Below are 22,681 nucleotides of genomic sequence, written 5' to 3'. Positions count from 1 at the left end.
TGCGGCCGCCACTGGGTGGCGCTGCCTCTAGTGCCCGCCCCACCCTCCCTTCCTCCGTCCGTCCGCTCCGCTCTTCCTTCCTCCTCCCGACCGCCGCCGCCCGCCGCTCCTGGGAGCCCGGCGAGGGCATTGCGACGCCGCCCGCCCCGGCCCGCCCCGGCCCAGCAACCGCGGGCCCGCTCGCAGGCAGCCGATCGCCGCCCCGCCGATTCCCCCCCGTCCGCGCTCGGGCCGGCCCGCGCCATGTCCAAGCCGCCACCTAAACCGGCCAAGCCAGGTAAGGGAGGGGCCCGGCGGCCCGGCTCCGGCCGCCTCACCGGCCGCACGGAGCAGCCCGCTGTCGGCTGACAACGTGAACGGCCGAGGAGTCGGGTCTGGGCTGTCAGAACAGGGAGCCCGTCCGAGGGCGGCGTGGGGGGGGTGCTGGGATAGGGCCGACTCCCCCTTCCTTTCCCTGCCCCGCCGCCATTAACGTCCGCGCCGTTTGCTCGGTGTCGGCGGGGGAGGCGGCGCCGTTCGTGTCCCTAGCGCCGGCGGCCCCGCTGGAAGCCGTGGTGGCTCTGTTCTCGGCAGGCAGGCGTCGTGTCTGGGCGGGATGCCGCGCCCGCTGCGGCTCGGCAAGAAGGTTGGGGAGTGCCCCCGGGGCAGAGCCATCGCCCCGGGGCGGGCCCCCCGTGTCGAGGTGTCGCGCAGAGCCCCCTCACCCCGGCCTTCCTCCTCCGAGACGCAGCCCTGGACCGGGAGCCGTTGTGGCCGAGGTGGCCATGGGGACCATGGTGCTTGGCGTGGTGGCGCGCCCAGCCAGCGGCCGCCGTCGAGGGAGAAGCTTGTGTGGGCTGAAGTGCACAGGAAAGAACCTGTTTTTCAACCTGTTAAGAAAAAGGCATTGGAAACTCTCTGAGGTTCGCCCTGTGATTGCGTGGATTAGCAATATATTGACGCATAAGAGCGGTTTGATAGTATGGTCCCACACTACGTTATTCTTCCATGGCATCCACGGGTTTCTCTTCCAGGACTCCCAACCTCCCCGTGTCCTTCGACACTCTGGTGCAGATGTGCGCAGTCGCCCTTTCTACTGCATTCAGCCATTGATGCATAAATTTTTGCTTCTGCACCCTTTTCAGATAAATTTAGTGCAAAGTAAGTTTAAAAAAATTTAATAAAAATCACAGATTTTTCTAAAAGTATGTTGAACCCCATTGGAAGTTGCACAGTTTTAAACCTCAAAACAGCAATGGCATCTTCCAGACAGAGATGCGTTCTTCTGTCAAAATTTAAGCCAGTAGGTTTACGGATTTGTTTTTTTAAATAAGGAATTGATCTGGAAAATGCAATTGCTGTTTATCATGTTTGCATATCATCTCCCAGCATGAAAGGTTACATTCATACTTAAAAGGTAAAAATTCATTGTGAAGGTAATTAAATAGATAAGACTAGTTGGTGTCTTCCAGAATATGATTATCTGATCCCTAAATACAACTGAATTTTAGTATTTTTCACACTTAGAATAGTATTTGAAATATTGAAGTTTTTTAGAAATAATTACATAACCTAATATAGTATTTTAACTAGCTTATAAAACAAGTTTTTAATTTGAAGTCAAGTAAATGCAAGTCTGGTTTAGACCATTTAAACCATCAGTCTCAACCTGCCCACAGAAGCAAAATCTGTTAAAGCTCTCTGAATGTGGAGTTTCATGTTTGGATGAAGCTAAGCCTCTCTGAAAACATTTTATTTGAAATGAAAAAGACAGTAATAGAAGCATTGTTGTTGCGGACTGTCACTGAAAACCTGTACTGAGGAAATCTGTGGGCTTCTGAAAGGGTGTAGTGTTGCTTTTAAAAGCCAAATATGTAAGAAGAGTAGATTTTTCCAATGAAGTTGATAACTCAGCTTTCAGATTTGAAAAAAGATGAGTTACATTTAACCTAAGATTCTTATGAAGTTAAAGGCCGTAGCCCTATCTAACCTGCAGCAGCTATCAGACTAACTCAAACGTGTTATGTCTAATAATATGTGTCTCTCACTAGCTTGCTGTGGTGCAGTTTTGTGGTGTGTTTCATCTGATAAAATGCAGACTGACACCAAAAGGACAGGTTCCTTACTCCCTCCACTCCCCTGCCATCGCTTTTCCATTCCATTTAGTGACATGACAAGCTGGATTGGTGTTCTGACTTTTTATGTTAGGTTATTTTTACGTCTAATGAACTTGCTGAGATGGTTTACCGCATGGGTGCTTGACATAGCAAAAGGAAGTGGATATAAATAAATGGCTGAAGAAGGAAGAGGAAGAGAACAAGACTCTCTTGGTAGTGGCTTTCAGAACTGATTAAGGGTAATGAGATTAATTTTGCTGAATCCCTAATTTTTTAAGAGAGAAAGGCTTATGGAGGAAAAAAACATTTTTTTCCCAAGACATTTTCAGGAACGGACTGTCTTTGAGCATACTCCAAAATATATCTGTAGTTGTAGGGCTGTCTGTTCTCTCTATAGTATCAGTTATGTCGATGGTACTGTCGTTGAATCTCTCAGGGCTATAGATGTTAAAGTGTGCTAATTAAAGACAGGTAAATACAGGAACTGCATGTGGTAAAACAGTTGCTACAGCAGCGTAATACTGTCTCTTTTGGTGGCTTTTAGACTGCATTTGTTGGGATATCTTAGTGTATTTGGTCAAGCTGTGTTAATTTTTCTTCACTGACTATTGTCAGGTATCTAGTCTATAAACTGGGCTATAAGCTGTGTCAGGGAACAGGAAACCTGCTTGCCTTGCTGCTGAATCATTACAATTCAAGACAGAAGAGAAAGCAAGACATTGGTTGCTGTAGTCCTTTCCTTTGTGTTCAGGAAAAAAAAACAGTGCAGGCTAGATAGAAATGGAAGGAAATATAACAGGTGGCAGGGAAATGAGAATATTTAGTGAAATAAATATTCATCATTTATAAAACAGTGACTGTTCACTGTTCATCACAGTGGTGTTGGGCATTAGAGTTGGATGGCTAGACGGTGCTTTAAAAATGTGGGGAAAAAAAGGAGGTGTGAAAGGAGAAAACCTAACTAGCCGTAGCATTAAGTGTGGTTTTCTTCAGTACTTAAGAGCATTTTGTCTGTCTCTTCTATTAATCCTGTGGCAAGCACAGCACATTAGGATTTCAGTTACAGAGAGATGGTTTTGACATCAGTATATTTTAGACAATCATCTGATATGTTTGTCAATCACCTGTGGTTAGCCCTTCAGTCATGATTGGTTTTAGAGGCTTTTAATTTCTAGTGTTTTGAGACTTTTTTTAGAAAACATGTGCCTAGCTTTGCTTTTCTCTTGGGCCTGTGTGTTGTTATTGTTTTCTAGCTGTATTTTCTATTTTGACTTGCTGTTGAAAATACAAAGAAGTGGCATGGGCGTTGAAAATAGCAGAAACTTTCTTCTCTGTCAGTGTTACGCAAGAGAAGGGTTTCCCTTCCATCTTTCAAAATCCTACTGATGTCTCAAACTACATTATTCTTTGCAGATTTCATAAACCTCTTAAACATTCTGTGTTGGATGTTAATCCTATGTACAAAAGTCACTTATGAAGTCATTCACTCTACCTTAATTCTTAGGTAAAGTAGGAGCTGTGACAGTTAGCATTCACAGGAGGAGGAGATCTGCATTGAGTCACATGCCTAAGATCTTAGCAGTGTGCTTAAATTTGTCTTAGGTGGTGGTCTTTTGGGTTCCTTCTGTAGTCAAAGGAAGGTTTCTGTTAGCTAGAGGGATGTGAGTGTGTGGAGTTGTGGGGAGCAGTGCTGTGGCCATCAGCTCTAAGGGGAGCAAAATATCAGAGGAACAATTAAACAGTTCCAAGTCTGATTTCAACACGAATTTTAAACTTTAACTTCTGACCCTAAACCCTCTTCTTACTGTGAGCTGCTGGGGCCACAAACAAGCTTCCCACAAGTGAAGGCATTCTGTGTATTTGCAGAAATAAAACTGGTAAGAAGTAGAAGATTTCAGCATGAAACTGTGCCGGTTAAAATTCGTGTGTGAAATTGTGTTCACATACATCTTCTGTGAGAATATTCTTAATTCTGATTTTCTGTAAGCAAATTCTATTTGTTCCTTCCACTCTAGATACCAACTAGTGCAGTCCATGATTGTTCCTGGGCTACCACAGTTTGTCATCTACCCTGGTACCAGTCTAACCATTACATTCCTTTAAAACAGATTCCTAGACTTTTTTTGTTAGTTTAATACACCCTCCTCTCTCCCTCCCCTCTGATTTGTATGCCGTATGTTCACTTCCCCTTTCTAACAAGCACTACTTAGAAGTGGAAGATGGTTCTCTAAGCAGTGGGGTCTCCACTTTTTTCTGACTCAGTTGTGACAATCCTTAAATGCTGTGTTATACTCAGTTGTGTCTCTGTGCAAGATCGTGTGAGCAAAATGCCAGAATACAAGCTGCACTCCAGTGAAACGTATTTCCACTACTTTTATTCCTGCTTGGAGGTGTGGGTGTAAAGCACCTTATTTTCCAGTTCCTGAGAAGCCAGAAAACAATGTTTCAGTTTGGCCATAAGGTTGGCCATAAATTGGCCATGGCAATAAAATTGCACATCTCCTGAGAGATATGTAGATCATAACATGAACATTTATTTGTTTACTTAAGCAAACTGCAGGCATGTCACAGATTATTCTGATCTGTGGCTTTGATATTGTCACTTGACCAAAAGATTGTGACTTTGGATTGCTGGTGTTGCCAGGTTGCGTGGTTCCTTTTCAGGTTCTTAGGCCAACATTAAGAAAACAAACACACTGTCCTTTTGCCACCATGCTTTCTGTAAGGTCAAGCAGAAGATGCCTCTCACTTCCTTCAGAGACATTCATATGAACATGTATAAAATTCATATTCCCCATTATACATATTCTGGGAGGAGACTCTCAAACCAGCATAGGCCCTGGAACTTGCAAACTGTCCTTTTTCTTCCCCACATGCCAAATCTTACACGTGTTTTCTCTTTTTTGTCCATTTGTTACAGGTGGGGATTCAAATTATTTGTTTTCAATCAAGTTGGAGAGTACCTGATTCTCAGCTGCTTCAGGGAGGAGGCTGGCTGATGACAATTAGACCAGGATTAGCTTGAACCCTTGTAGGAGTTGGTAGACTTGAAATTTTCTAATTTTTCCGTAGATGACCATGGCCAGTTCTGATTTTCTAGACCACAGAGATTATCCGTTTCTCTGTATTATAGGTAGTGTTAGTGCTTTTGTGACACCCAGTGAGTGTGTTTTGATTAAGTTAATTATTCTGGTTTTTATGGCAGTCTATAGCTGTTCACTCTAAATATACCTAATGAAGAGATGCGGCATCAGGATCAATATCTGATTTGTAGAACCTTGTTTGCATGAATGAGATCTGATTGTGTCTGTCCATGGCAGGTGAAGCAGGGTGTCAAATGCTAACAAAAGACGCATGTAAGTCCACTGGGGACAACACTTAGCAGCTCCTGTGAACATTGGCTTGCTGCCATGATTATTTTCTTAACTAAAATAAATTGTTCCTGTACCAAGTGCTTTTTTTTTTTTCGCTTGAGAAAGTAATATAAATTGACAGCTAATTTCTTTCCGTCCCCTTTAGTACTTGTATTGGGTTTGCGTGGCAAGGTTTTGGTAGCCAGGGGGCTACATGGGTGGCTTCTGTGAGAAGCTGGCAGAAGCTTCCCCTGCGTCTGACAGAGCCAATGCCAGCTGGCTCCAACACAGACCCACTGGTGGCCAAGACCAAGCCCATCAGCAACGGTGGTGGCGCCTCTGTGATAACATATTTAAGAACGGAAAATAAGTTACTGTACAACAGGAACTGCAGCTGGAGAGAGGAGTGACAATATGCGAGAGGAACAACTCTGCGGACACCAAAGTCAGTGAGGGAGGAGGAGGAGGTGCTTCAAGCACCAGAGCAGAGATTCCCGTGCAGCCCATGGTAAAGACCATGGTGAGGCAGGCTGCGCCCCCTGCAGCTCACGGAGGTCCACAGTGGAGCAGATACCCACCTGCAGCCGTGGAGGAACCCGCACTGGAGCAGGCAGATGCCTGAAGGAGGCTGTGACCCTGTTGGAAGTCTGCAGTGGAGCAGGATCCTGGCAGGACCTGTGGGGCTGTGTAGAGAGGAGCCCACGCTGGAGCAGGTTTGCTGGCAGGACTTGTTACTGCATGAGGGACCCACACTGGAGCAGTCTGTTCCTGAAGGACTGCACCCCGTGGAAAGGACCCACACTGGAGCAGTTCTTGAGGATCTGCAGCCTATGGGAAGGACCTACATTGGAGAAGTTCATGGAGGACTCTCTCCCATGGAAGGACCCCACGCTGGAGCAGGGGAAGTGTGTGAGGAGTCCTCCCCCTGAGGAGGAAGGAGCAGCAGAGGCAACATGTGATGAACTTAACCACAGCCCTCATTCCCTGTCCTCCTGTGCTGCTAGTGGAGAGGAGGTAGAGAATATTGGGGGTGCAGCTGAGTCCGGGAAGATGGGAGGGGTGGGGGGAAAGTGTTTTAAGATTTGGTTTTATTCCTCATTACCCTGCTCTGAGTTTGACTGGTAATAAATTAAATTAATTTTCCCCAAGTCGAGTCTGTTTTGGCCATCATGGTAATTGGTGGGGGATCCCTTTGTTCTTATCTCGACCCACAACCCTTTGGTTATATTTTCTTCTCTCCCCTGTCCAGCTGAGGAGGGCAATGGTAGAGTGGCTTTGCTGGGCACCTGGCCTCCGGCCAGGGTCAACTCCACACAGTGCTGGAAGTTTAGCCTAACGCAAATATCTAAATAAGCAATGCCATGCAGGGCTGGGCCCTTCCCGCCGCCCCCATCCAGATCAGGTGAAAGCAGAGAATGCTTTGGTGGGAAGGTGAGTAAAAGAGGTGATTTTAATGCTAGTGTCTGTGGTGGTATGGAGAAGCTGGGGTAAAAGAACAGAAAGGAAGTGGGGGGGAAGAAGCATCACTCAGAGAAACAGTAACTCCTTGTTTTGAAAACACTTAGCACTTCTTTGGAAACAATCCTCTGTTAATGATGCTGCAATTAATTAAAAATAAACCTCAAAATTGCTAGGAGGAAACAAAGAACATCTAGTCTTTTGAGAAAATGGTCTTTTTTATTACTTTGTATTACAAAGCGCAGCAGTGAACTTGTTTCAGTTCAGTACCTATCAGAAGCTTAATTTTTAAGCTGTTACTGTTTAGTACCTTAGTTTCTTTACTTTTATGCATTTAGCTGGGAAAGGGTCATATTAGAAATCTTAGTTGCCTCTTTCCTTTCCTGATAAAAGCAGAAGTTTATACGAAAAGTTATCCAAAATAATTCAAAAGGTATTTTGTCAGCTTAACCTGATAAAGGCATTTGGTTTATGTTGCTGGTTAATCGTTAGTTTGACTCCTTTACCCTGTTGTGTTGCTGGGAGAAGGTTTGCAAATTGTGGCTTGAGGAGTTTGTATGCTAATAATATTTGTATCAGTTTAGCATGTGTAGTAAGTTATCTTTTTTATTTGTCAAATAGTCGTTTTGCAGATGTTTAATGCAGATCCTGTGAGAAGGGAAAAGAGCCTTATGGCTAAAATATGGTATTGAAAAGAAGAACCATTTAAATTTGTCCTTGTGCTTAGATGAAGATTTATTGTGGGACACATCACTGCACTGTGCCTTCATTTCCTTTGTTTTTAAAAGGGATAATCCCCTTGTTAGTCATGCTGAGAATGAAGTCATTAATGTTTGCCTGGTGCCTTGAAATCTTAAAAAGGGACATGCATCTTCTGTATTCTAGTTATTTTGTTCTCTAGAAATACATGGTGGGGAGCTGCAGTCAGTCAACTTTGGTAAGTTCAAATCAGTGCTAATGCACTAGGTTCTCCATCCTCCATGAATCCTACAATATGGTTTGTAGTGGAGAAATGGTAGGAAGGGAGAGCACGGGAGGTCCTTAGGTGCTGTCTAACTTCTTGCTTATCCCAAAGGACACCTGCCAGTGCAAGCTGTAAGTCTGTCTGCATGCCTAGGGGTGGGCATTGCTAGGTAAAGGTACTTCAAGTGTTTGCAGGTACGCATGTGCCTAGCAGAATACAATTTGTCGGTATTTGCAGAACAGAGATTCAAGTTTAATGTGCCCTTTGCATCCTTACGTTCTGTTATTTTACGTCATCTAGACTGATTTTTTTGCATTGAAATTTGGCACAAATAATTGCCATGCCAAGTGCTGAAGTCCTGTTGTTCTTAGCTCTTATGTGCAGCAGCATAACCAGGCTTAATGTCTAATTATAATATGTAATAAATATATATTACATATTTAAAAGATTGGTGCCAGTAGTAAGTAGTGTTTAACTCCCACGTAAGGTGCTGTAAAATTAACATTAACCAGACCTGCAGTTCTATAGATGCAAATCTGTACTTTGTATTTCATCACAGGAAAATGTTTTAGAATGTCTTGTGCTATGGGTGACACCACAGCTTGACATTTGGGGAAGTAACTCTCTGTTTCAGTTGTACTGAATTAAAAACAAACAAAAACAAAACCCAGAAAAAATCCCAACCATCAATTGCCTTTTGTTTAAAGAACATTTCAGCAATACTTTTATCAGCATCAGTGTTTCCATTCTTCTTTTCCTCCCCTTAGGATGTAATGGCTTTAGAAAACCTGTTGACACAGATGCAGTACATTAATACAGGAAACACATACCACACACAGAGAACTATATTTCTTGCTTTTCCCTATCTTCTGCCATTTTCGCATTTCCTCTTTTAATATTTCTTATTCTTCCATTTTGTTGTCCATTTCCTCCTTTTACTACATAAACCCTTGAAATTTGGTGTGTGATGGCTCAAGTCACCAGAGTCGTCAGTGTGCAGTTCTGTCTTGCATTTTTCTGCCATCTGTGTAAGAAAGCCAGGGAGAAGGGACAGCACTCTTTCACTTACCCTGTTTTGTCATCTCCTGTTCTTTTTTATTTTTTTGTTTATTTTTTGTTTGTTTGGCTTCTCCCCAGCTACAGTTTAGACATTTCATTCTGAAACTCTTAGATCTAGAACACATCTGCTGTCCTTGTTCATCATTTCTGTATGGGTAACAAACAGAACAGATGCTTCATCCTTTTTAGCTGTTGCCACAGTGCAAGTATTTAGTTTCTGAGGCAAAGGTCTGAGAAGTGTTGGACCTTTTATGTCTCAGAAATGTCCGCTTTGTGTGAGAGAGAACCAGTAAAGCCAAATTGAAATTCTATGGTGTTATTAAAAAATAAGATCTGTGGGGAGTGTGGGATACAGTTACACATTGGAAGAAAACTCATATACACAGGGTCTACATGTATTTGGCAATCTAGAAAGTTTATACAAATTTATTTTATGGTTATATTTTTACATACACTTAGCTCCAAAAAAGCCTGAGGCAGAGGACTACAGAAATGGTTTGCTTAGTAGTTATGCCTTGGTAAATATCACTTCATAAGTATGTGCTGTGGCATGGTGCTTGCTAGGGAATATCCAGAGGTATTTGAAAACACGTATTAAGAGCCACCCCAAGACTGTGGGGTATGCTGCAAAATGGCAGCTTATACAGTTGAGTACCGTACTCCTGTCTCAAGCCTGTCAGCATATATACATTTAGGCTGACATTACTGAAGCCCTTAAGTTAACTTTCTAACATGATCACTGTTGTGGGTAGGCTTTTTTAGGTACTTGGGTAACAAAGACTACATTTAGCAAAAAATCAGGCAAAAAATTTCTAGCAATGATTCTTTTTTACAGAAAGGTAAAGGCTTACTCTTGAGACATAAGGAAACCTACTCTCTCATTACTCAGGTCTTTCCATATAATATACTACACAAGATTTTTGTGTACGCACGTTTTATTGTACAGTACTAACCTTTGGCAGAAAGTTCATCAGTTTCTCTGAGGATACAAAATAGCCTGGGCTAAGTGTGGTCTAAGCAATGCGTTATCCTGATGGACCAAATACTGCTTCAATCACAAGTTAATCTATATAAACATGTGAAGTGTAGTGTAAGAACCTGAAACACAGCTACATACTTAAGTTATTTAAAAGTAAACAAACCTACATACTTAAGACTTCAAATATTCAAAAGTAAACAATACAGAACAGTCTGCATAATGTATTTGTCCATTGAGTTCAGTGGACTTCATCAATTCAGCTAATAAAATTATGTAAGATACATGTTTCTTCTCCTGTATTCACCTTACACTTTCTGCTTGGTGCTCTTGAAATGTACCTTATTGAATTTTTAAAAAATGTTTATAGGGGTGCTTCTTTTGCGGTTTATACAATTAAATTTGTACCTCTCTGCATTAAGGTTATTTTTTTCTTGGCTTGGATGCTGCTGACAGTCTCTTTAAACTAAGTGTTGCCCACTTAGTGGAATTGTAAACACTATTCCTTACTTTAAGCATCTGAACTGACCACCAGGTCAGCTGTGCATTCCATAAGTAGGACTCAGTGACCATTTTGTCATTTTTCTTAAGTGCAATTATTTCTGTGCTACTGCATTATTTTCCTAATTAGTAAAGACTACAAGTAAGTATGAGAACATGTTGCAGATATTGGTCGTTGTTTTGTTTCTTTATTCTTTCCTTAATTCTGTATCCTTTGACAAATCTGATATTATTAATAAAATATATATACAACATGTATGAGTGTGTGTGGGTGTATATGACTGAAACTACACTTTGCCTGAGAAACTGATGGCAATGCTTCAGTTGACACACGTGGTGAGCTATGAAGACCGTATTAGATATGGACAAGAGGCAGTTTACATTTAGCTGGTCAGTTGGCCCATTTCCTTCAAAACCAATGCTGCTGGGTTGAGTCTTTTCATCATGATTTTCATTGACAGAGGCATAGCACAAATTCATTCACCAAGACCTTTAAGGATTAAGGAAAGGAATTTATTTGGATCTGAGGGCTGTATGTGTGTGCTGCGTTTAGAAGGCATGATACTGATACTGTTTGTTTTTTTCTTTTTTAGGGCAGGTTAAAGTTTTCAGGGCCCTGTACACATTTGAGCCCAGAACGGTAAGTACATCTAGATTTTTAGGGTTTTGAGAAGCTTAATTTTAATCTTGTCTATAATAACATTTCTTCAGTTCTGCTCAGGTTGACCTGTTAGACTTACTATACAGTTTTCAATGAAAAAGGCCGTTGGTTATCATTCTTAATGTCACTAAAACTGCCGCATTAAGCATCACTCTCCTTTTTTAAGCCCCACTCTTTTTAAAAGCAGCATGCTTTCTTCTCTTGTATTAGTTGCAGTCTAAGATCAGCAATCTAAGTGATTTTTTTTTTCTTGTCTTCCAAAGGCAACAAAGATAATTGAGAACTAAAAGATTTGATGAACTGGGACCAGCCAAAATGGGGATGAAGTTAGCAAACACAAGATACATTTCTCTGCTTTTGTTGCATAGTGGTCTATTGGGAAGGCCACAGGCTTTTTCTCTATTGTCAGGAAGGTCACCGATCCACAAAGTTGGCTGTAGGCAAGTCAAACTATAGTATGAAAGACCATTGCCTACTTGCTAGAGAATTTGAGTGACTATTCTTTTGAACGAAGAGCGGAATGTACTCTTCTTTGTCCAGGTATATGTTTTACATAAGTGCACACTTTCAGCTTTTTGCTTACTCTTCCTTTTTTTAATTTTTTTTTTTTTAAAAGCCAGATGAACTGTACTTTGAAGAAGGAGATATCATTTACATCTCAGACATGGTGAGTCTAAGACATCCCATACAGATTGAATACTTCTGAGATGCAGTATATCCCTTGTAAAATATTATATTTTCTCTTTTCTCTGCAGAGTGATACCAATTGGTGGAAAGGAACTTGCAAAGGGAGAACTGGACTAATTCCAAGCAACTATGGTAATGTCTAGAATATTTTCATTTGGTAAGATCATTCACAATCAAAGGAAATTACTAAATAAAGATAACTGATACACTTATTTTCAAACACTGATCACAGTATTCGCATTTAACAGTCCTCTACCAGACCGTTTCAGAAGACATCAGCAGTGGACAGGCTGTCTTATGTTTTTATAACCTAAAGATAGCTTGAGTTTGCCAAGTGTTCATATTTCCGGTTTTGGAGGTAACAGCAATAGATGTTCTCAGTTTTGAGGGGAAGAACACTTAGATCTAAAGTATGGTTTTACAAACAGCACATGAAACTGATAGGCTTGTATTCTTCATACCCTCAATAAACGTATTGCAGTTTTTAAGATCGTCTCATTAGCAGTCTCTTGGCTATATCCCTTCAGTGTGTACATTGCCTTTTTCTTAAGTAGACCCAAGGATCGACAGACACAGCTTTTAGTAGCTTTGAGATCAAGAAATCTTACACAGTGTGGGGTGGCTTCTTACAGAGGTAGATAATCAATACTGGAATTTTTAGGTAAACTTGCATATGGACAGGGAGCTAACACAGATTGTGAGCAATTCTATAGACCTCCTTTGATTATTTCTTTTTTTCCACTTAAGGAACAGTGCTGGGTTTTTTCTCATTTGTTGCTTTCTAATGAATATATTCAGCCACAGAAAATGTTGTTTTCTTGGGGATTGCACCACATTAAATGTCCCATACCTGTTTGGACTGCATAGAAATTGCTTTTTTAGATTGAACTAAAGTCACTTTGAAAAGCCATGAGTACAGACAACGCAGCACGATTCTTCTCAGTCCTCCCAGGAAATGTAGGCAGAGTAGCAGCATCACATGGCAGATTGTGTCAAAGCTGCTAATACGTTAGCAACTGTGGTATTTTCATATTGTTCCTTCTTCACTGGGAGATGTGGTAGCAATGCAATGGTTCCCTATTCTGACTTACAGTTAGTAGAAATACATGAATAGAAGCCTGTGGTTCGGTTATCGATACCATGACATCAAAATTCACTTCAGTTTGTGACTTCCAGACTGATTGTACTCTTGCCATCTGACAGAGGTGGTCACTGTTATATACAAGAATAGATCACGCATGCTTACCTACACTCAGATTTCTTTTGAACATTGAAGTGTGTTATATTTGAAATAAAACCAACAACTTACTAAGTTTGTGTTCTCATTGAGATAATTTGGAAAAGTTCCTTCCAGACTGCTTTACTGAAAAGTTATCTGAAGAAGTTTAACTTCCATTTCAGGCCAGGGGAGGGTAGGGTCTGCACATTTGCAAAGATTTCACGTGTAAGCAGGACGGAAGCCTCTGCAGACCCTAAGAACGAAGAGTATACGAGGAACATGTCTTCTGATTTAGACAAATCACAAAATCCCCAAGGGGCTAGTTGCCACCATTAAGACTGCCTAGGTTCAGTCTTAACCATTGAAACACTGTGATCTCTTGTGCTCATCTCCAACCTTTTTGCAAATGTTGGAGACAGACTTGAGACTGCTGAGCTTCCGGTGGGGTCTTGTGCTCCATCTGCTGGGCTTGAAGGAACACATCTGAAAAGACTGTGAATGGAAAAGCTGATGAAGATAGAATCAGTGTTAGCTGCATTGAAAATACTTACTACTAAACATCTGACAAGAATTTTCTAAAGACAAAGTTATTTTTAGGCTTTTAAGTTCTTGCAATGCTTTCTGCTGTGCATAACAAGCACTGCTCGATATGACTAGCATGTTCTGCTTGTGTAATGACTGTCTGCTCTGGGACTGGCTTCTCCCAGTCTGCTTTAGGATTCTGTTTAGTGTTTGCACAAATTTTTTTTAAACTGAAATGTTAGAATCTAGCATTTGTGTTTTATTTTACTCACAGCTACAGATAAGCATGTGAAATCTTGCAATTACAAGCATTATGGGAGAAATACACACCAAAGTAAGGAAAGATCTGGATAGGCCACAACAGTCTTGACACTTTTATTTCTGGTAACTGACATACATTATATTTGCCTGCATTGCATCTGATTACAATAGCGGTTTGATCTGAGGAACACCCTTTCACATTCTCCCTGCCTCCTGTAACAAGTCGTAATGCAAGGGCTTAGAGAACCTGCTCATCTCAGATTGCAGACTGACCTGCTTGCCTGTACCCTTAGTAGTCACACAGTTTTCCACCTAAAAAAGAAGTTTTTAAAAAGGAGTTTCCAGATTATGGTCCCACACCCAACTGTTTCACAGCGCTGTTCAGTTTCTTTTTGCTGTTGAAACAGCACAGTGACCAGGAAGTGTTTGCTGCTTCTCTCTAATAAAACCTAAAGCTTGTGAGATCAAGAAAAGTCTACAGAAGCCTGAACTTCAATTTGCCCATCACTACACACATTGTTTAAGCAGTTTGGATTTGCGGATCTCCTGCAAGTTTTCCAGGGAAAATATAAAATCCCCATAAAACAAATAGGAATCCTATTGACAAATTTTTTTAGTTCCCCTTCCCAAACCCCTTGGAAATAATTCACTCATAACTACAGACTGTTCAAACCCATCTTACAAATGTAGGAAAGGAAGTAAAAACAGAGATGAAATATTGCCAGATTCCTGGTGTCTTGCAACCACTGATCAATTTGATGCTGCTGTTTGAAGTTTTCACAAGCTCTTCTTGAATTGCTTTCCCATACACAGGAAATTGAAGTGTATCTGACTAGTCCATCACTCACAAATCCCTTTTCACATTAGAATCAAATATGTATTATTGGTTCTTCTGGAATAAATGAAAGTTCTGTTTCCAGGTGTCAGATATCTTTCAGAAGTAGTTAGAATTTACTCTGTTTCATTTCAGTGGCAGAGCAAGCTGAGTCTATTGATAACCCACTGCATGAAGCTGCCAAACGTGGTAAGTGTGATTTGGGTTTTAGTTGTGTAATGCTAAAGGATGATTTATTTGTTTGTTTTCTGCCACAATAATAATATATTTAGAATGAAGATGTCCTGTCTGTTTTGGTTGTCTGGCATCTTGAACAAGTTATCTGGTAAGTTTTGCGGCTTTCAGAAGTTTACAGCCTGGTAGAATTGCCACTGTGTGATTGTATAGATGTTTGGTGTGACTTGGACTGGTTGTTTTATGAATTGTAAGTGTTGCTGCTAATCACTTTTTCTCCTCATAAGGTCATAGGAGAACTGATACCCTTCAGAAAGAACGACATGCCTTTAATGGTTCTGTTAACTTTTCAAATGAAAAAAAAAAATCATCAGAACTGAATTTGTCTTTCAGGCAACCTAAGCTGGTTGAGAGAGTGTTTGGATAATCGAGTTGGGGTCAATGGCTTAGACAAAGCTGGAAACACAGCTCTGTACTGGGCATGCCATGGAGGCCACAAAGGTATTGGAGAATTAATTTGAATTTACTGTTCTGTGGTTTTCTTGATTTGCTTGTTAGACTGATTGCTAAAATTGCAGTACTAAATAATAAAGCCAGGATTTTTTAAATATCATTCTAGTTTTTTTAAAAGAAAAGTTAAATCTAGAAGGGAGGTTCAGCTCCATCAAATCCTGTGTGTTTTGTTGTTGCTGTTGAAGCAGGCATTCCAATCTGTGTAACTGTTAGAAGTGGAGTGGGAAGAGGGACAGACCAAAAATAAGTGTTGTATTGTTTGGGTATTTTATGCGGTAGCATTTCTTTGTGACTCATGTTTGTTTGCTCAATGCAGTTTGACTGTTACAGATTTTCATTAGCTGATTGGATTGCTCTTTCATTAAATCTTAACCACAATTTATACTATGAACAAAAAAAAGCCTATTTTGCTCCCACTAACTTTTTCTCTTCATTTCCCCCTGCTATTTTCTGCAGATATAGTGGATGTTCTGTTTACCCAGGCAAACCTAGAATTAAACCAACAGGTAAGTTAAACCAACAGACCCTTACAGTAGGGGTGTGATGTTATTCATCCTTGGTACAAGCTGAAAGTTTTTTTGCTGTATTTTAATCCTGTTGCTTTTCCCTCTAACTCCACAGAACAAATTGGGAGACACAGCTTTGCATGCTGCTGCATGGAAAGGTTATGCAGATATTGTAGAGATGCTGCTGGCAAAGGGTAAAGATCTTCACCAAGATTTCAACAATCTGTGTGGCAGACTAGATTCCTGAATGTTTATTAATCTGTATTTTTTTAACTGTTTTCCTATAACCCAGGTACAGTCCTTAGCCAGCTTGCCTGCCTGACTTTATAAGCCTTGCAGAAAATTCTGGCAGCTGTTTGGAAAGTAGACCTCTCACCTGCTCAAGATAAATTTCATCCTGCTTTGCAGACAAAATTAGGCACTTAACCCCAGAACAGCAGTGACATCTGCTGCCTGGAAAGGGAGAGCAGCCAGCGAATTCCCTAGCCAACTGTAGCGTATGGAAGAGCATCCATAGCTTTTAATCTGCTTCAGAGCAGTCCACAGATGAGATTCCATTGTCCATTACTGTTCTACCCATGCTACTGAAATTCATATCATAATACCATTGCTGAAGAAATAGCTGGGACAGTGATTGATGATGAAAATTTTCTATTATAAAGGGGCAAGAACAGATCTGAAGAACAATGAGAAGAAACTGGCTTTAGAAATGGCAACCAATGCAGCTTGTGCTTCCCTGCTTAAGAAGAAACAGAGTGCAGGTATTTCTGGTTTTGTTATTCTGATACCTTTTTTCTTTTTAGTGGACACTTAGTATTTTGACCAAATATCAATACATTGATAGCCATAAAAGCCACTTGGGAGCTACATGGGCTAAGAGCTGTGTTTGGAAGGGTTTGCTCGAGAGTTCAGCAGAACTATGGTAGAGACCTGTGGTTTGTCACATTCAATGTTGCTGACTCCACACAAAATGCCATCTTGCATCAGGCCCTTCAGAGTGCAGAGACAGAAAGCAATGATGGAAACTACTTTAAAAGCAGTATAGCACAACGGATAGGGTATGAGAGTAAAATGTTGTGCTATGTCCTCCTTAATCCTGTCTGTTCCTCCAAACAAAGCCAAACAACACAAACAGACGCTCCTCTTTTATTGCTAAATTTTTAAAATTTTTTATTCCTATGTCTGAGTGACTCTTTAATAGAGAAATAAAGAATGCTTTCAGGTGTTTATCAAAATCATCTCACTGCCTCCCACTTGTGTTCATCTCTTCTAATAGTACAGTGTCCATGTACAAAAGAGTTAAAGAGATACAAGGCTGTTATAAAAAGCTGAACAAACACTGAGTGGTTCAGTATCACATAATTAATGTTACTTGTAGCTTTCAGGAGGCTGAACTTAGAGTGGAAACCTTAGGTGAATTACACACGAAATGAGAAATTACTTAAAAACACAGGCAGAGTTATAGCTTGTATCAGTGAGATATGTAGTCTAGCAACTGTATTGTCACAGGGCTAGCAATGGGAAATGCTAACCCGTGGGTGATTAGCGGTTATGGTAATTAAATGGTGGAATAGCTGACTGCAGCTTTAAAAGGCCAAAAAGTGCAGTTGCAGCAAAAATACTGTCTAGCTTTTTGATAGACATAATATCAGGATTTTCCAGAAAACCCTGACAAATCATTTCCTTCAGTTTTGACTCTGAAGAAAGCAGTTGTAACAAAGGGCAGAATTTTTTCTGTTTCCATATTTTTTTTCTAATGTTAGTTAATCCCTGTTAGGAGCACTTATTTAATCTTTGCCTGTCAATTGTGGGTACCTGATACAAGAGTATTCTCTGTTCTAATGTCCCTAATAATTGTATTAGTGTTTCATTTTCTGAAACTAGGTAACTTGTCTTCTACTTCTGGTGCATTTGCTTCACTCCCTCTAAATTCATTTTGTTTCATGGATGACTGATTTTTCATCCTTCGTCACTTCATCTATCCCAGTCTCTGGTACTCTTGCACACTATCTTTTCTTGTTTGCCTTGATATAAGAGCTGATGCTCTCAGCCTAACTGCAGTTTCAATATTAGCTTTCTTGTTTGTTTTTCTATCTTAATTTGGCCTTTTATAATCTCACTTGACACCACTGATCTGTATACTTTCCTTGTATTTTGTATTTTTTTGGTTATTTTTATTCATTTCATTCTTCTGTGTCTGTTGATTCTACATTTCAATATTTCCAATGTGAGTAAGTGAAACAATTGCTCTTTTTCAGAGATTCAATCCTATATCAGTAATCTTCCTGTCCCCAGTTTCAAATTTGTTCCTATTTAGATGTGGATTCTGTCATAATCCATCTATAAAACATTTTGTTTTGTCCAAGGAAGCTTATTTTGCTTCCACCTAAACGTTTGCTTTTGTGTTTATGTGTATACACACACATTCAAATGTCATGATTGATGAAGTATATTCTAAGAATATATCCAAGTCTTCTCATAGAAATGCAAACAGACTGTGCTTTTTTGCTCCTGAAAAAGGGAACAATTGTTATAGAGAAGAAATGGGATTTGTCCTTTCTTGAAGTATGGCCCCTTGAGCACAGGGCTCTACAATTTCTTTTCTTTCTTTCTTCCTTTGCTGCTTCTCCTACTCAAAAGGAAAAAAAAAAATTTTTTTTCCTTCGATTTCTTTTATCAATGTACTTGAGCAGGTCAGTTTTAAATTTACTCATTTTTCATCTTCCAGAAGTCTAGGATAGTATGGTTATTACTTCTGTGAATTATGTCAGTCTTGTTATGTTTGAACCTGATGTTATTTTTAATATTTTGGTTTAATATGTTATTGCAAAGCTATGACTGACTAGGATCTTGTGCTTCCTGGCTCTTAGTAGTACAATGTCATTCCATTATCTATAATCCGTATTCCTATTCCCGTATATTTGAAAATCTGTAGGTAAATAATAATCTATCACAAAAAGCCCATGCTCTTTATCTTTGTGCAGTCCCAAAGGTAGAGGTAGTTCTCCAGGCACTGTTGCGCATCTGGTGAATATACTGTAATACTCCTGTTTTCTGCTTAGCATCCTCCAAAAGCAAAAGCTCACAACTGGATCTAAGAAATACTTATTCAGGAAAAAAGCTGGGTGAGAAAAGAGGGAAGGGAGAGAATAGACGGAATGCATTTGATTTTTAAACAGAGAATGGCAGCCAGCTAGGCACTCAGAATAAAACCATAGAGGCTCTTCCACCAACTCACCCATCCTTTCCTTTGCAATTTAGAGGTAATATATGCAGAAAATGGAATTCAAGAGTTCCAGCTCTGCTGTACAGGTTTCAAGGAGCCAGAAGATGGCTTTTGAAGGTCACTAACAGACTAAATCTCATGTATAGGAGATGTGATTACTGGCTCAGCCCTGCCTTTGAGATCCAGATCTACTGCCCCATCTGTGTAGCCCTAACATCTCTAAATGATAGAGGAACTGGATTTCTCAAATACTGCTTTGCAAGCATTGTGAATGTGAGGCTTTTTCTGATTTTATCTGGATTAAGAGAGATCTTTGTTTCTTTCCAGGTACAGTCCGAACATTAAGTAATGCAGAAGAATACCTCGATGATGAAGACTCCGATTAGCTTTTTTCATTCAGCCTAAAGAACTATAACTTGCATTGCCTATGGCATTCCCCAAATATATCTTCACAAGTGTAAAATTATCTTACTTAGAGTATTGCAGTCTTCCAATATAGCATATAAATGAGAGGGTGAAATCATGCTTTCCAAAGGAATAATCTTTATGTGTGCCAGAAGATGCTACATTTTAAATCAGTGTTCCTTTGGAATTTTCTCACAGAGGAAGTGTGGCATACCCTTATCATTGAATGGGCAGAGGACCATCTTCTAAACTCACAGGCTTCATCTCATGCCTTCCCAGCAAGTGCCTTGTGTCTCTGGAATACACTCCTCAAACTGAAAGGTCCCTCTGGGACAGCAAGATACCATTGCTAACGTTTCTTAAAATCTCCCTGGATATAGGTTCCTTTGTGCAGATAAGATAATACTGGCAGAGTCAGTACCGGCTGACAGGCATAAATGGAGATGCTGCTATAGAGGGTGACAATCTTTTGCCCACATAGAGCCAGCAAGACAAAGTTTGATCTTATTTTTTAATATTTTTTGGCAAAATTTTTTTTCCCCCATTCCTTCCTGTACCCCTGTAAATAAGGGGTAGAATGACATGGGATGGTCTGCCCTTTATGCTTTGTCTTCTCTATTGCTATGGGCCCAATCCCTGAAATGTAAACTCAGGTGAAATGCTTGCTTAAGTCAGTTTTGCTTGAGAAATACACTTACTTCTGACTTAACGACTTTATTATTTTGCTTTTTGAAGTGCATTATGCTGAAACTATTCATAGTGAAAGGAAGACAGAATATTTTTCTATTTATCCTGCCTAATTTTTTTTTACTGATCTCTTGCTTTTGTTTTTTAAAAATGTTCTTATATTTTATCCTAAATTACCTCAAAGCTTAAGTGTGTTTGACGGAATGAGGGAAGATATATATCAAATATACCAGAGTTATCTTTAGGAGAGATATCTGAATCTGAATAAACGTTTTAAAAATGTATTCCTTCTTCCTGTGAATTAAAGAGAACTGAAAAATAAATTGATCCACTTTCAAGCTTCCCTACAGAGTTAAAAAATAAGTACTTCCTTCAGATTGCTCAAATAGCAGCAGCCAATTATTATACCCTACTGAGGGATACTTCCTTACTGTGATGGTAAGAAAAGTATTTGACATACAATCTCATTTTTAATTTTTGTTGCTAACTTCCCTATTAGCAACATATAGCAGTCTGTGATACTTAAAAAAAAAAAAAGAAAAAAAAAAGAAAAAAAGGCAAAAAATATCTCATGTGAAAGACTGGGGATAAATGAAAAGCTTGTGTGAAAGATTGGGGATAAATGAAAAGCTCTTGTGAAAGACTGGGGATAAATGAAAAGCTCTTGTGAAAGACTGGGGATAAATAAAAATCACACTAAGTATTTTAGAGATTAAAAGAAGTCTAGAGCACTCTAACATCCCACTTTAAAAATGTACTGAACCAAATTTTTTGTATTTTTATTATCTGGAAAGAACTAGATACAGGTGAAGCTTGTTCTATGAGCACTTACCAAAGAAGGCAGCACTTGATTGACCAGAATTATAAGATAGAGCCATTGCACAAATAGTCATCTGCAGATATAATTCTAAACTGTTTAAGTGTTAAAACCATACAACAAATGATTTAGCCCTATGAAATACTGTGGTGGACTGGACAGTGATGTTTTATTTTGTGTGAACTTGAAGATCCTAGAGGGAAAGAAATTAAAAACAAAGCCACCAAGTTTTTCTCTCTAGCTTTCATTAGAATAATTGTTGAACAGAACTTATAATAGATGGAAACTGTCCTGTTTCACGTTTTATCAGACAGCTATTTTTACTCGCTCGGACATCTATGACAGTCAAGCCGCATGCATGCTGTTTAACATGATGCAGTTTCCCAGTGCAAGCAAAAAAGGACCTGTAGTAGGAGGCTAGAGAAGCAAGAATGTTCATGTATCTGTTACAGGAGTCTTTTTCCTGCATAAACAAAGCTCTCAAGGTTAAAATTCTTCAGTGTCACAGCATGTGGAGAGAATGACTCTTCCAAGTCATTGTTTTCTCTGTCAAGCTTTGGAGGTGGAATTTGTGGTCATAAATAACTCTTAATGTGATGCCTTCTGCTGCCACGTGTTCAATATCCTAGAAGTTAATTGCAGCATCTGATATAAAAATCTAATGTTGTGCTCACATCTGTGGAATTAGCTGCTGCCGGAAGACCCTGTGTTCTTCTGCAGGCAGATCTAGGTGCTGCAGGGGCAGAATGGTGGCGGAAGCACAAGATGGGCCCAAAGATTGCCTGTGAAGTCCTTACTGCTGTGTCCTGAAGGAGGCACATTTACATCACAAGGCAGCTAGCTATTGCTGTAATTTGTTTCTAGGACCAGAATTACTGCTTTTTTTTCCCACGACTTTGTTTTTCCTTATGCAACTGTCTACTCAGCTTGTGAAACAGAAATCACTGTGAAAACTTTCAGGCAATAAATTACTTTTTGCCTAATTCTAGCAGTTAAGTTTTGATTTAAAAAAAAAAAAAAAAAAAGAGCACAGAGCAAAAGTCCTATAGCTAGAAGGAATTACAGCTGGAGTAAGATGATACAGTATCTTACTAGTTATGCAAACCTAGTTACTCCCCTTACTTTTCTACGATGTGTGTGCCACTGCAGGCTCTTGGATAAATTCAAGACTCTTTCCAAAGACATCTGCCTTCAGGTTTGTAACAATAAGAAAAACAGATTTTTAAGAGGAGCAGCAAAATGAAAGTTGTCAAGCTCATGGTGTCTCCTAACTGCACATTGAAGGATATTCTGTCTTGTGTACTTCTGTTTGAATTAAGTGTGTGCCTTTCTATTGAAAATAAGCTATGTTCCAATTAGAAGTGCTATGCTGTTAGGGGATAGAAATTGTTCTGATTTATTTGAGGCTTTTTCAAACTACACCAGTAAATTTTTTGTCTGCTTCATCAAAAATAAAATGCTTAATCCCTCTTTTCTAGAAAATAACATGGGACATTTCTTGAACTGTCTTTAGTATAGTTCTTAAACAGTCCATGTGGATAATCTTCAAGTTATTACTCTGTTTTACTAAGACAAAACCCACCTTACTTAATTCAGCTCTTGCATGTCCTATCACCTGAAATATAATTTGCTTAAAATGGTTAAGGTCACATTAGATGTTTAAACTCAGTGGCCCATTTTCGAACACAGTGTCCCGTTTGAACCCTCCCTGAATCCTAATTTCCAAAGAGAGCATCTTGTTTCTTGTGTTTGAATTTTATA

The 22,681-nt window shown here is 39.9% G+C and overlaps 1 protein-coding gene across 1 annotated transcript; it reads left to right on the top strand.

Moving 5' to 3' along the window:
• The first annotated feature begins 52 nt into the window (after positions 1-52).
• OSTF1 (osteoclast stimulating factor 1) lies at positions 53-22,377 on the top strand. The gene is made up of 10 exons (XM_054185606.1): positions 53-277; positions 11,001-11,047; positions 11,685-11,735; positions 11,824-11,887; positions 14,728-14,781; positions 15,160-15,267; positions 15,736-15,785; positions 15,901-15,979; positions 16,448-16,546; positions 19,339-22,377. The coding sequence occupies exons 1-10, from the start codon at positions 244-246 to the stop codon at positions 19,395-19,397; spliced, it is 645 nt and encodes a 214-aa protein (XP_054041581.1). The 5' UTR covers positions 53-243; the 3' UTR covers positions 19,398-22,377.
• The last annotated feature ends 304 nt before the right edge of the window (positions 22,378-22,681 follow it).

Source organism: Rissa tridactyla, chromosome Z (assembly GCF_028500815.1).
Source record: "Rissa tridactyla isolate bRisTri1 chromosome Z, bRisTri1.patW.cur.20221130, whole genome shotgun sequence".
Taxonomy (NCBI): Eukaryota; Metazoa; Chordata; class Aves; order Charadriiformes; family Laridae; genus Rissa; species Rissa tridactyla.
Note: the sequence above shows the minus strand (reverse complement) of the source record. Positions and strands in the feature narration are given on the sequence as shown.

Coding starts and splice junctions, on each gene's coding strand:
- OSTF1 (XM_054185606.1), top strand. CDS start 244: ATGTCCAAGCCGCCACCTAAACCGGCCAAGCCAG. Junction 11,048..11,684: donor ACACATTTGAGCCCAGAACG/GTAAGTACATCT, acceptor TTTTTTTAAAAG/CCAGATGAACTGTACTTTGA. Junction 11,888..14,727: donor ACTAATTCCAAGCAACTATG/GTAATGTCTAGA, acceptor GTTTCATTTCAG/TGGCAGAGCAAGCTGAGTCT.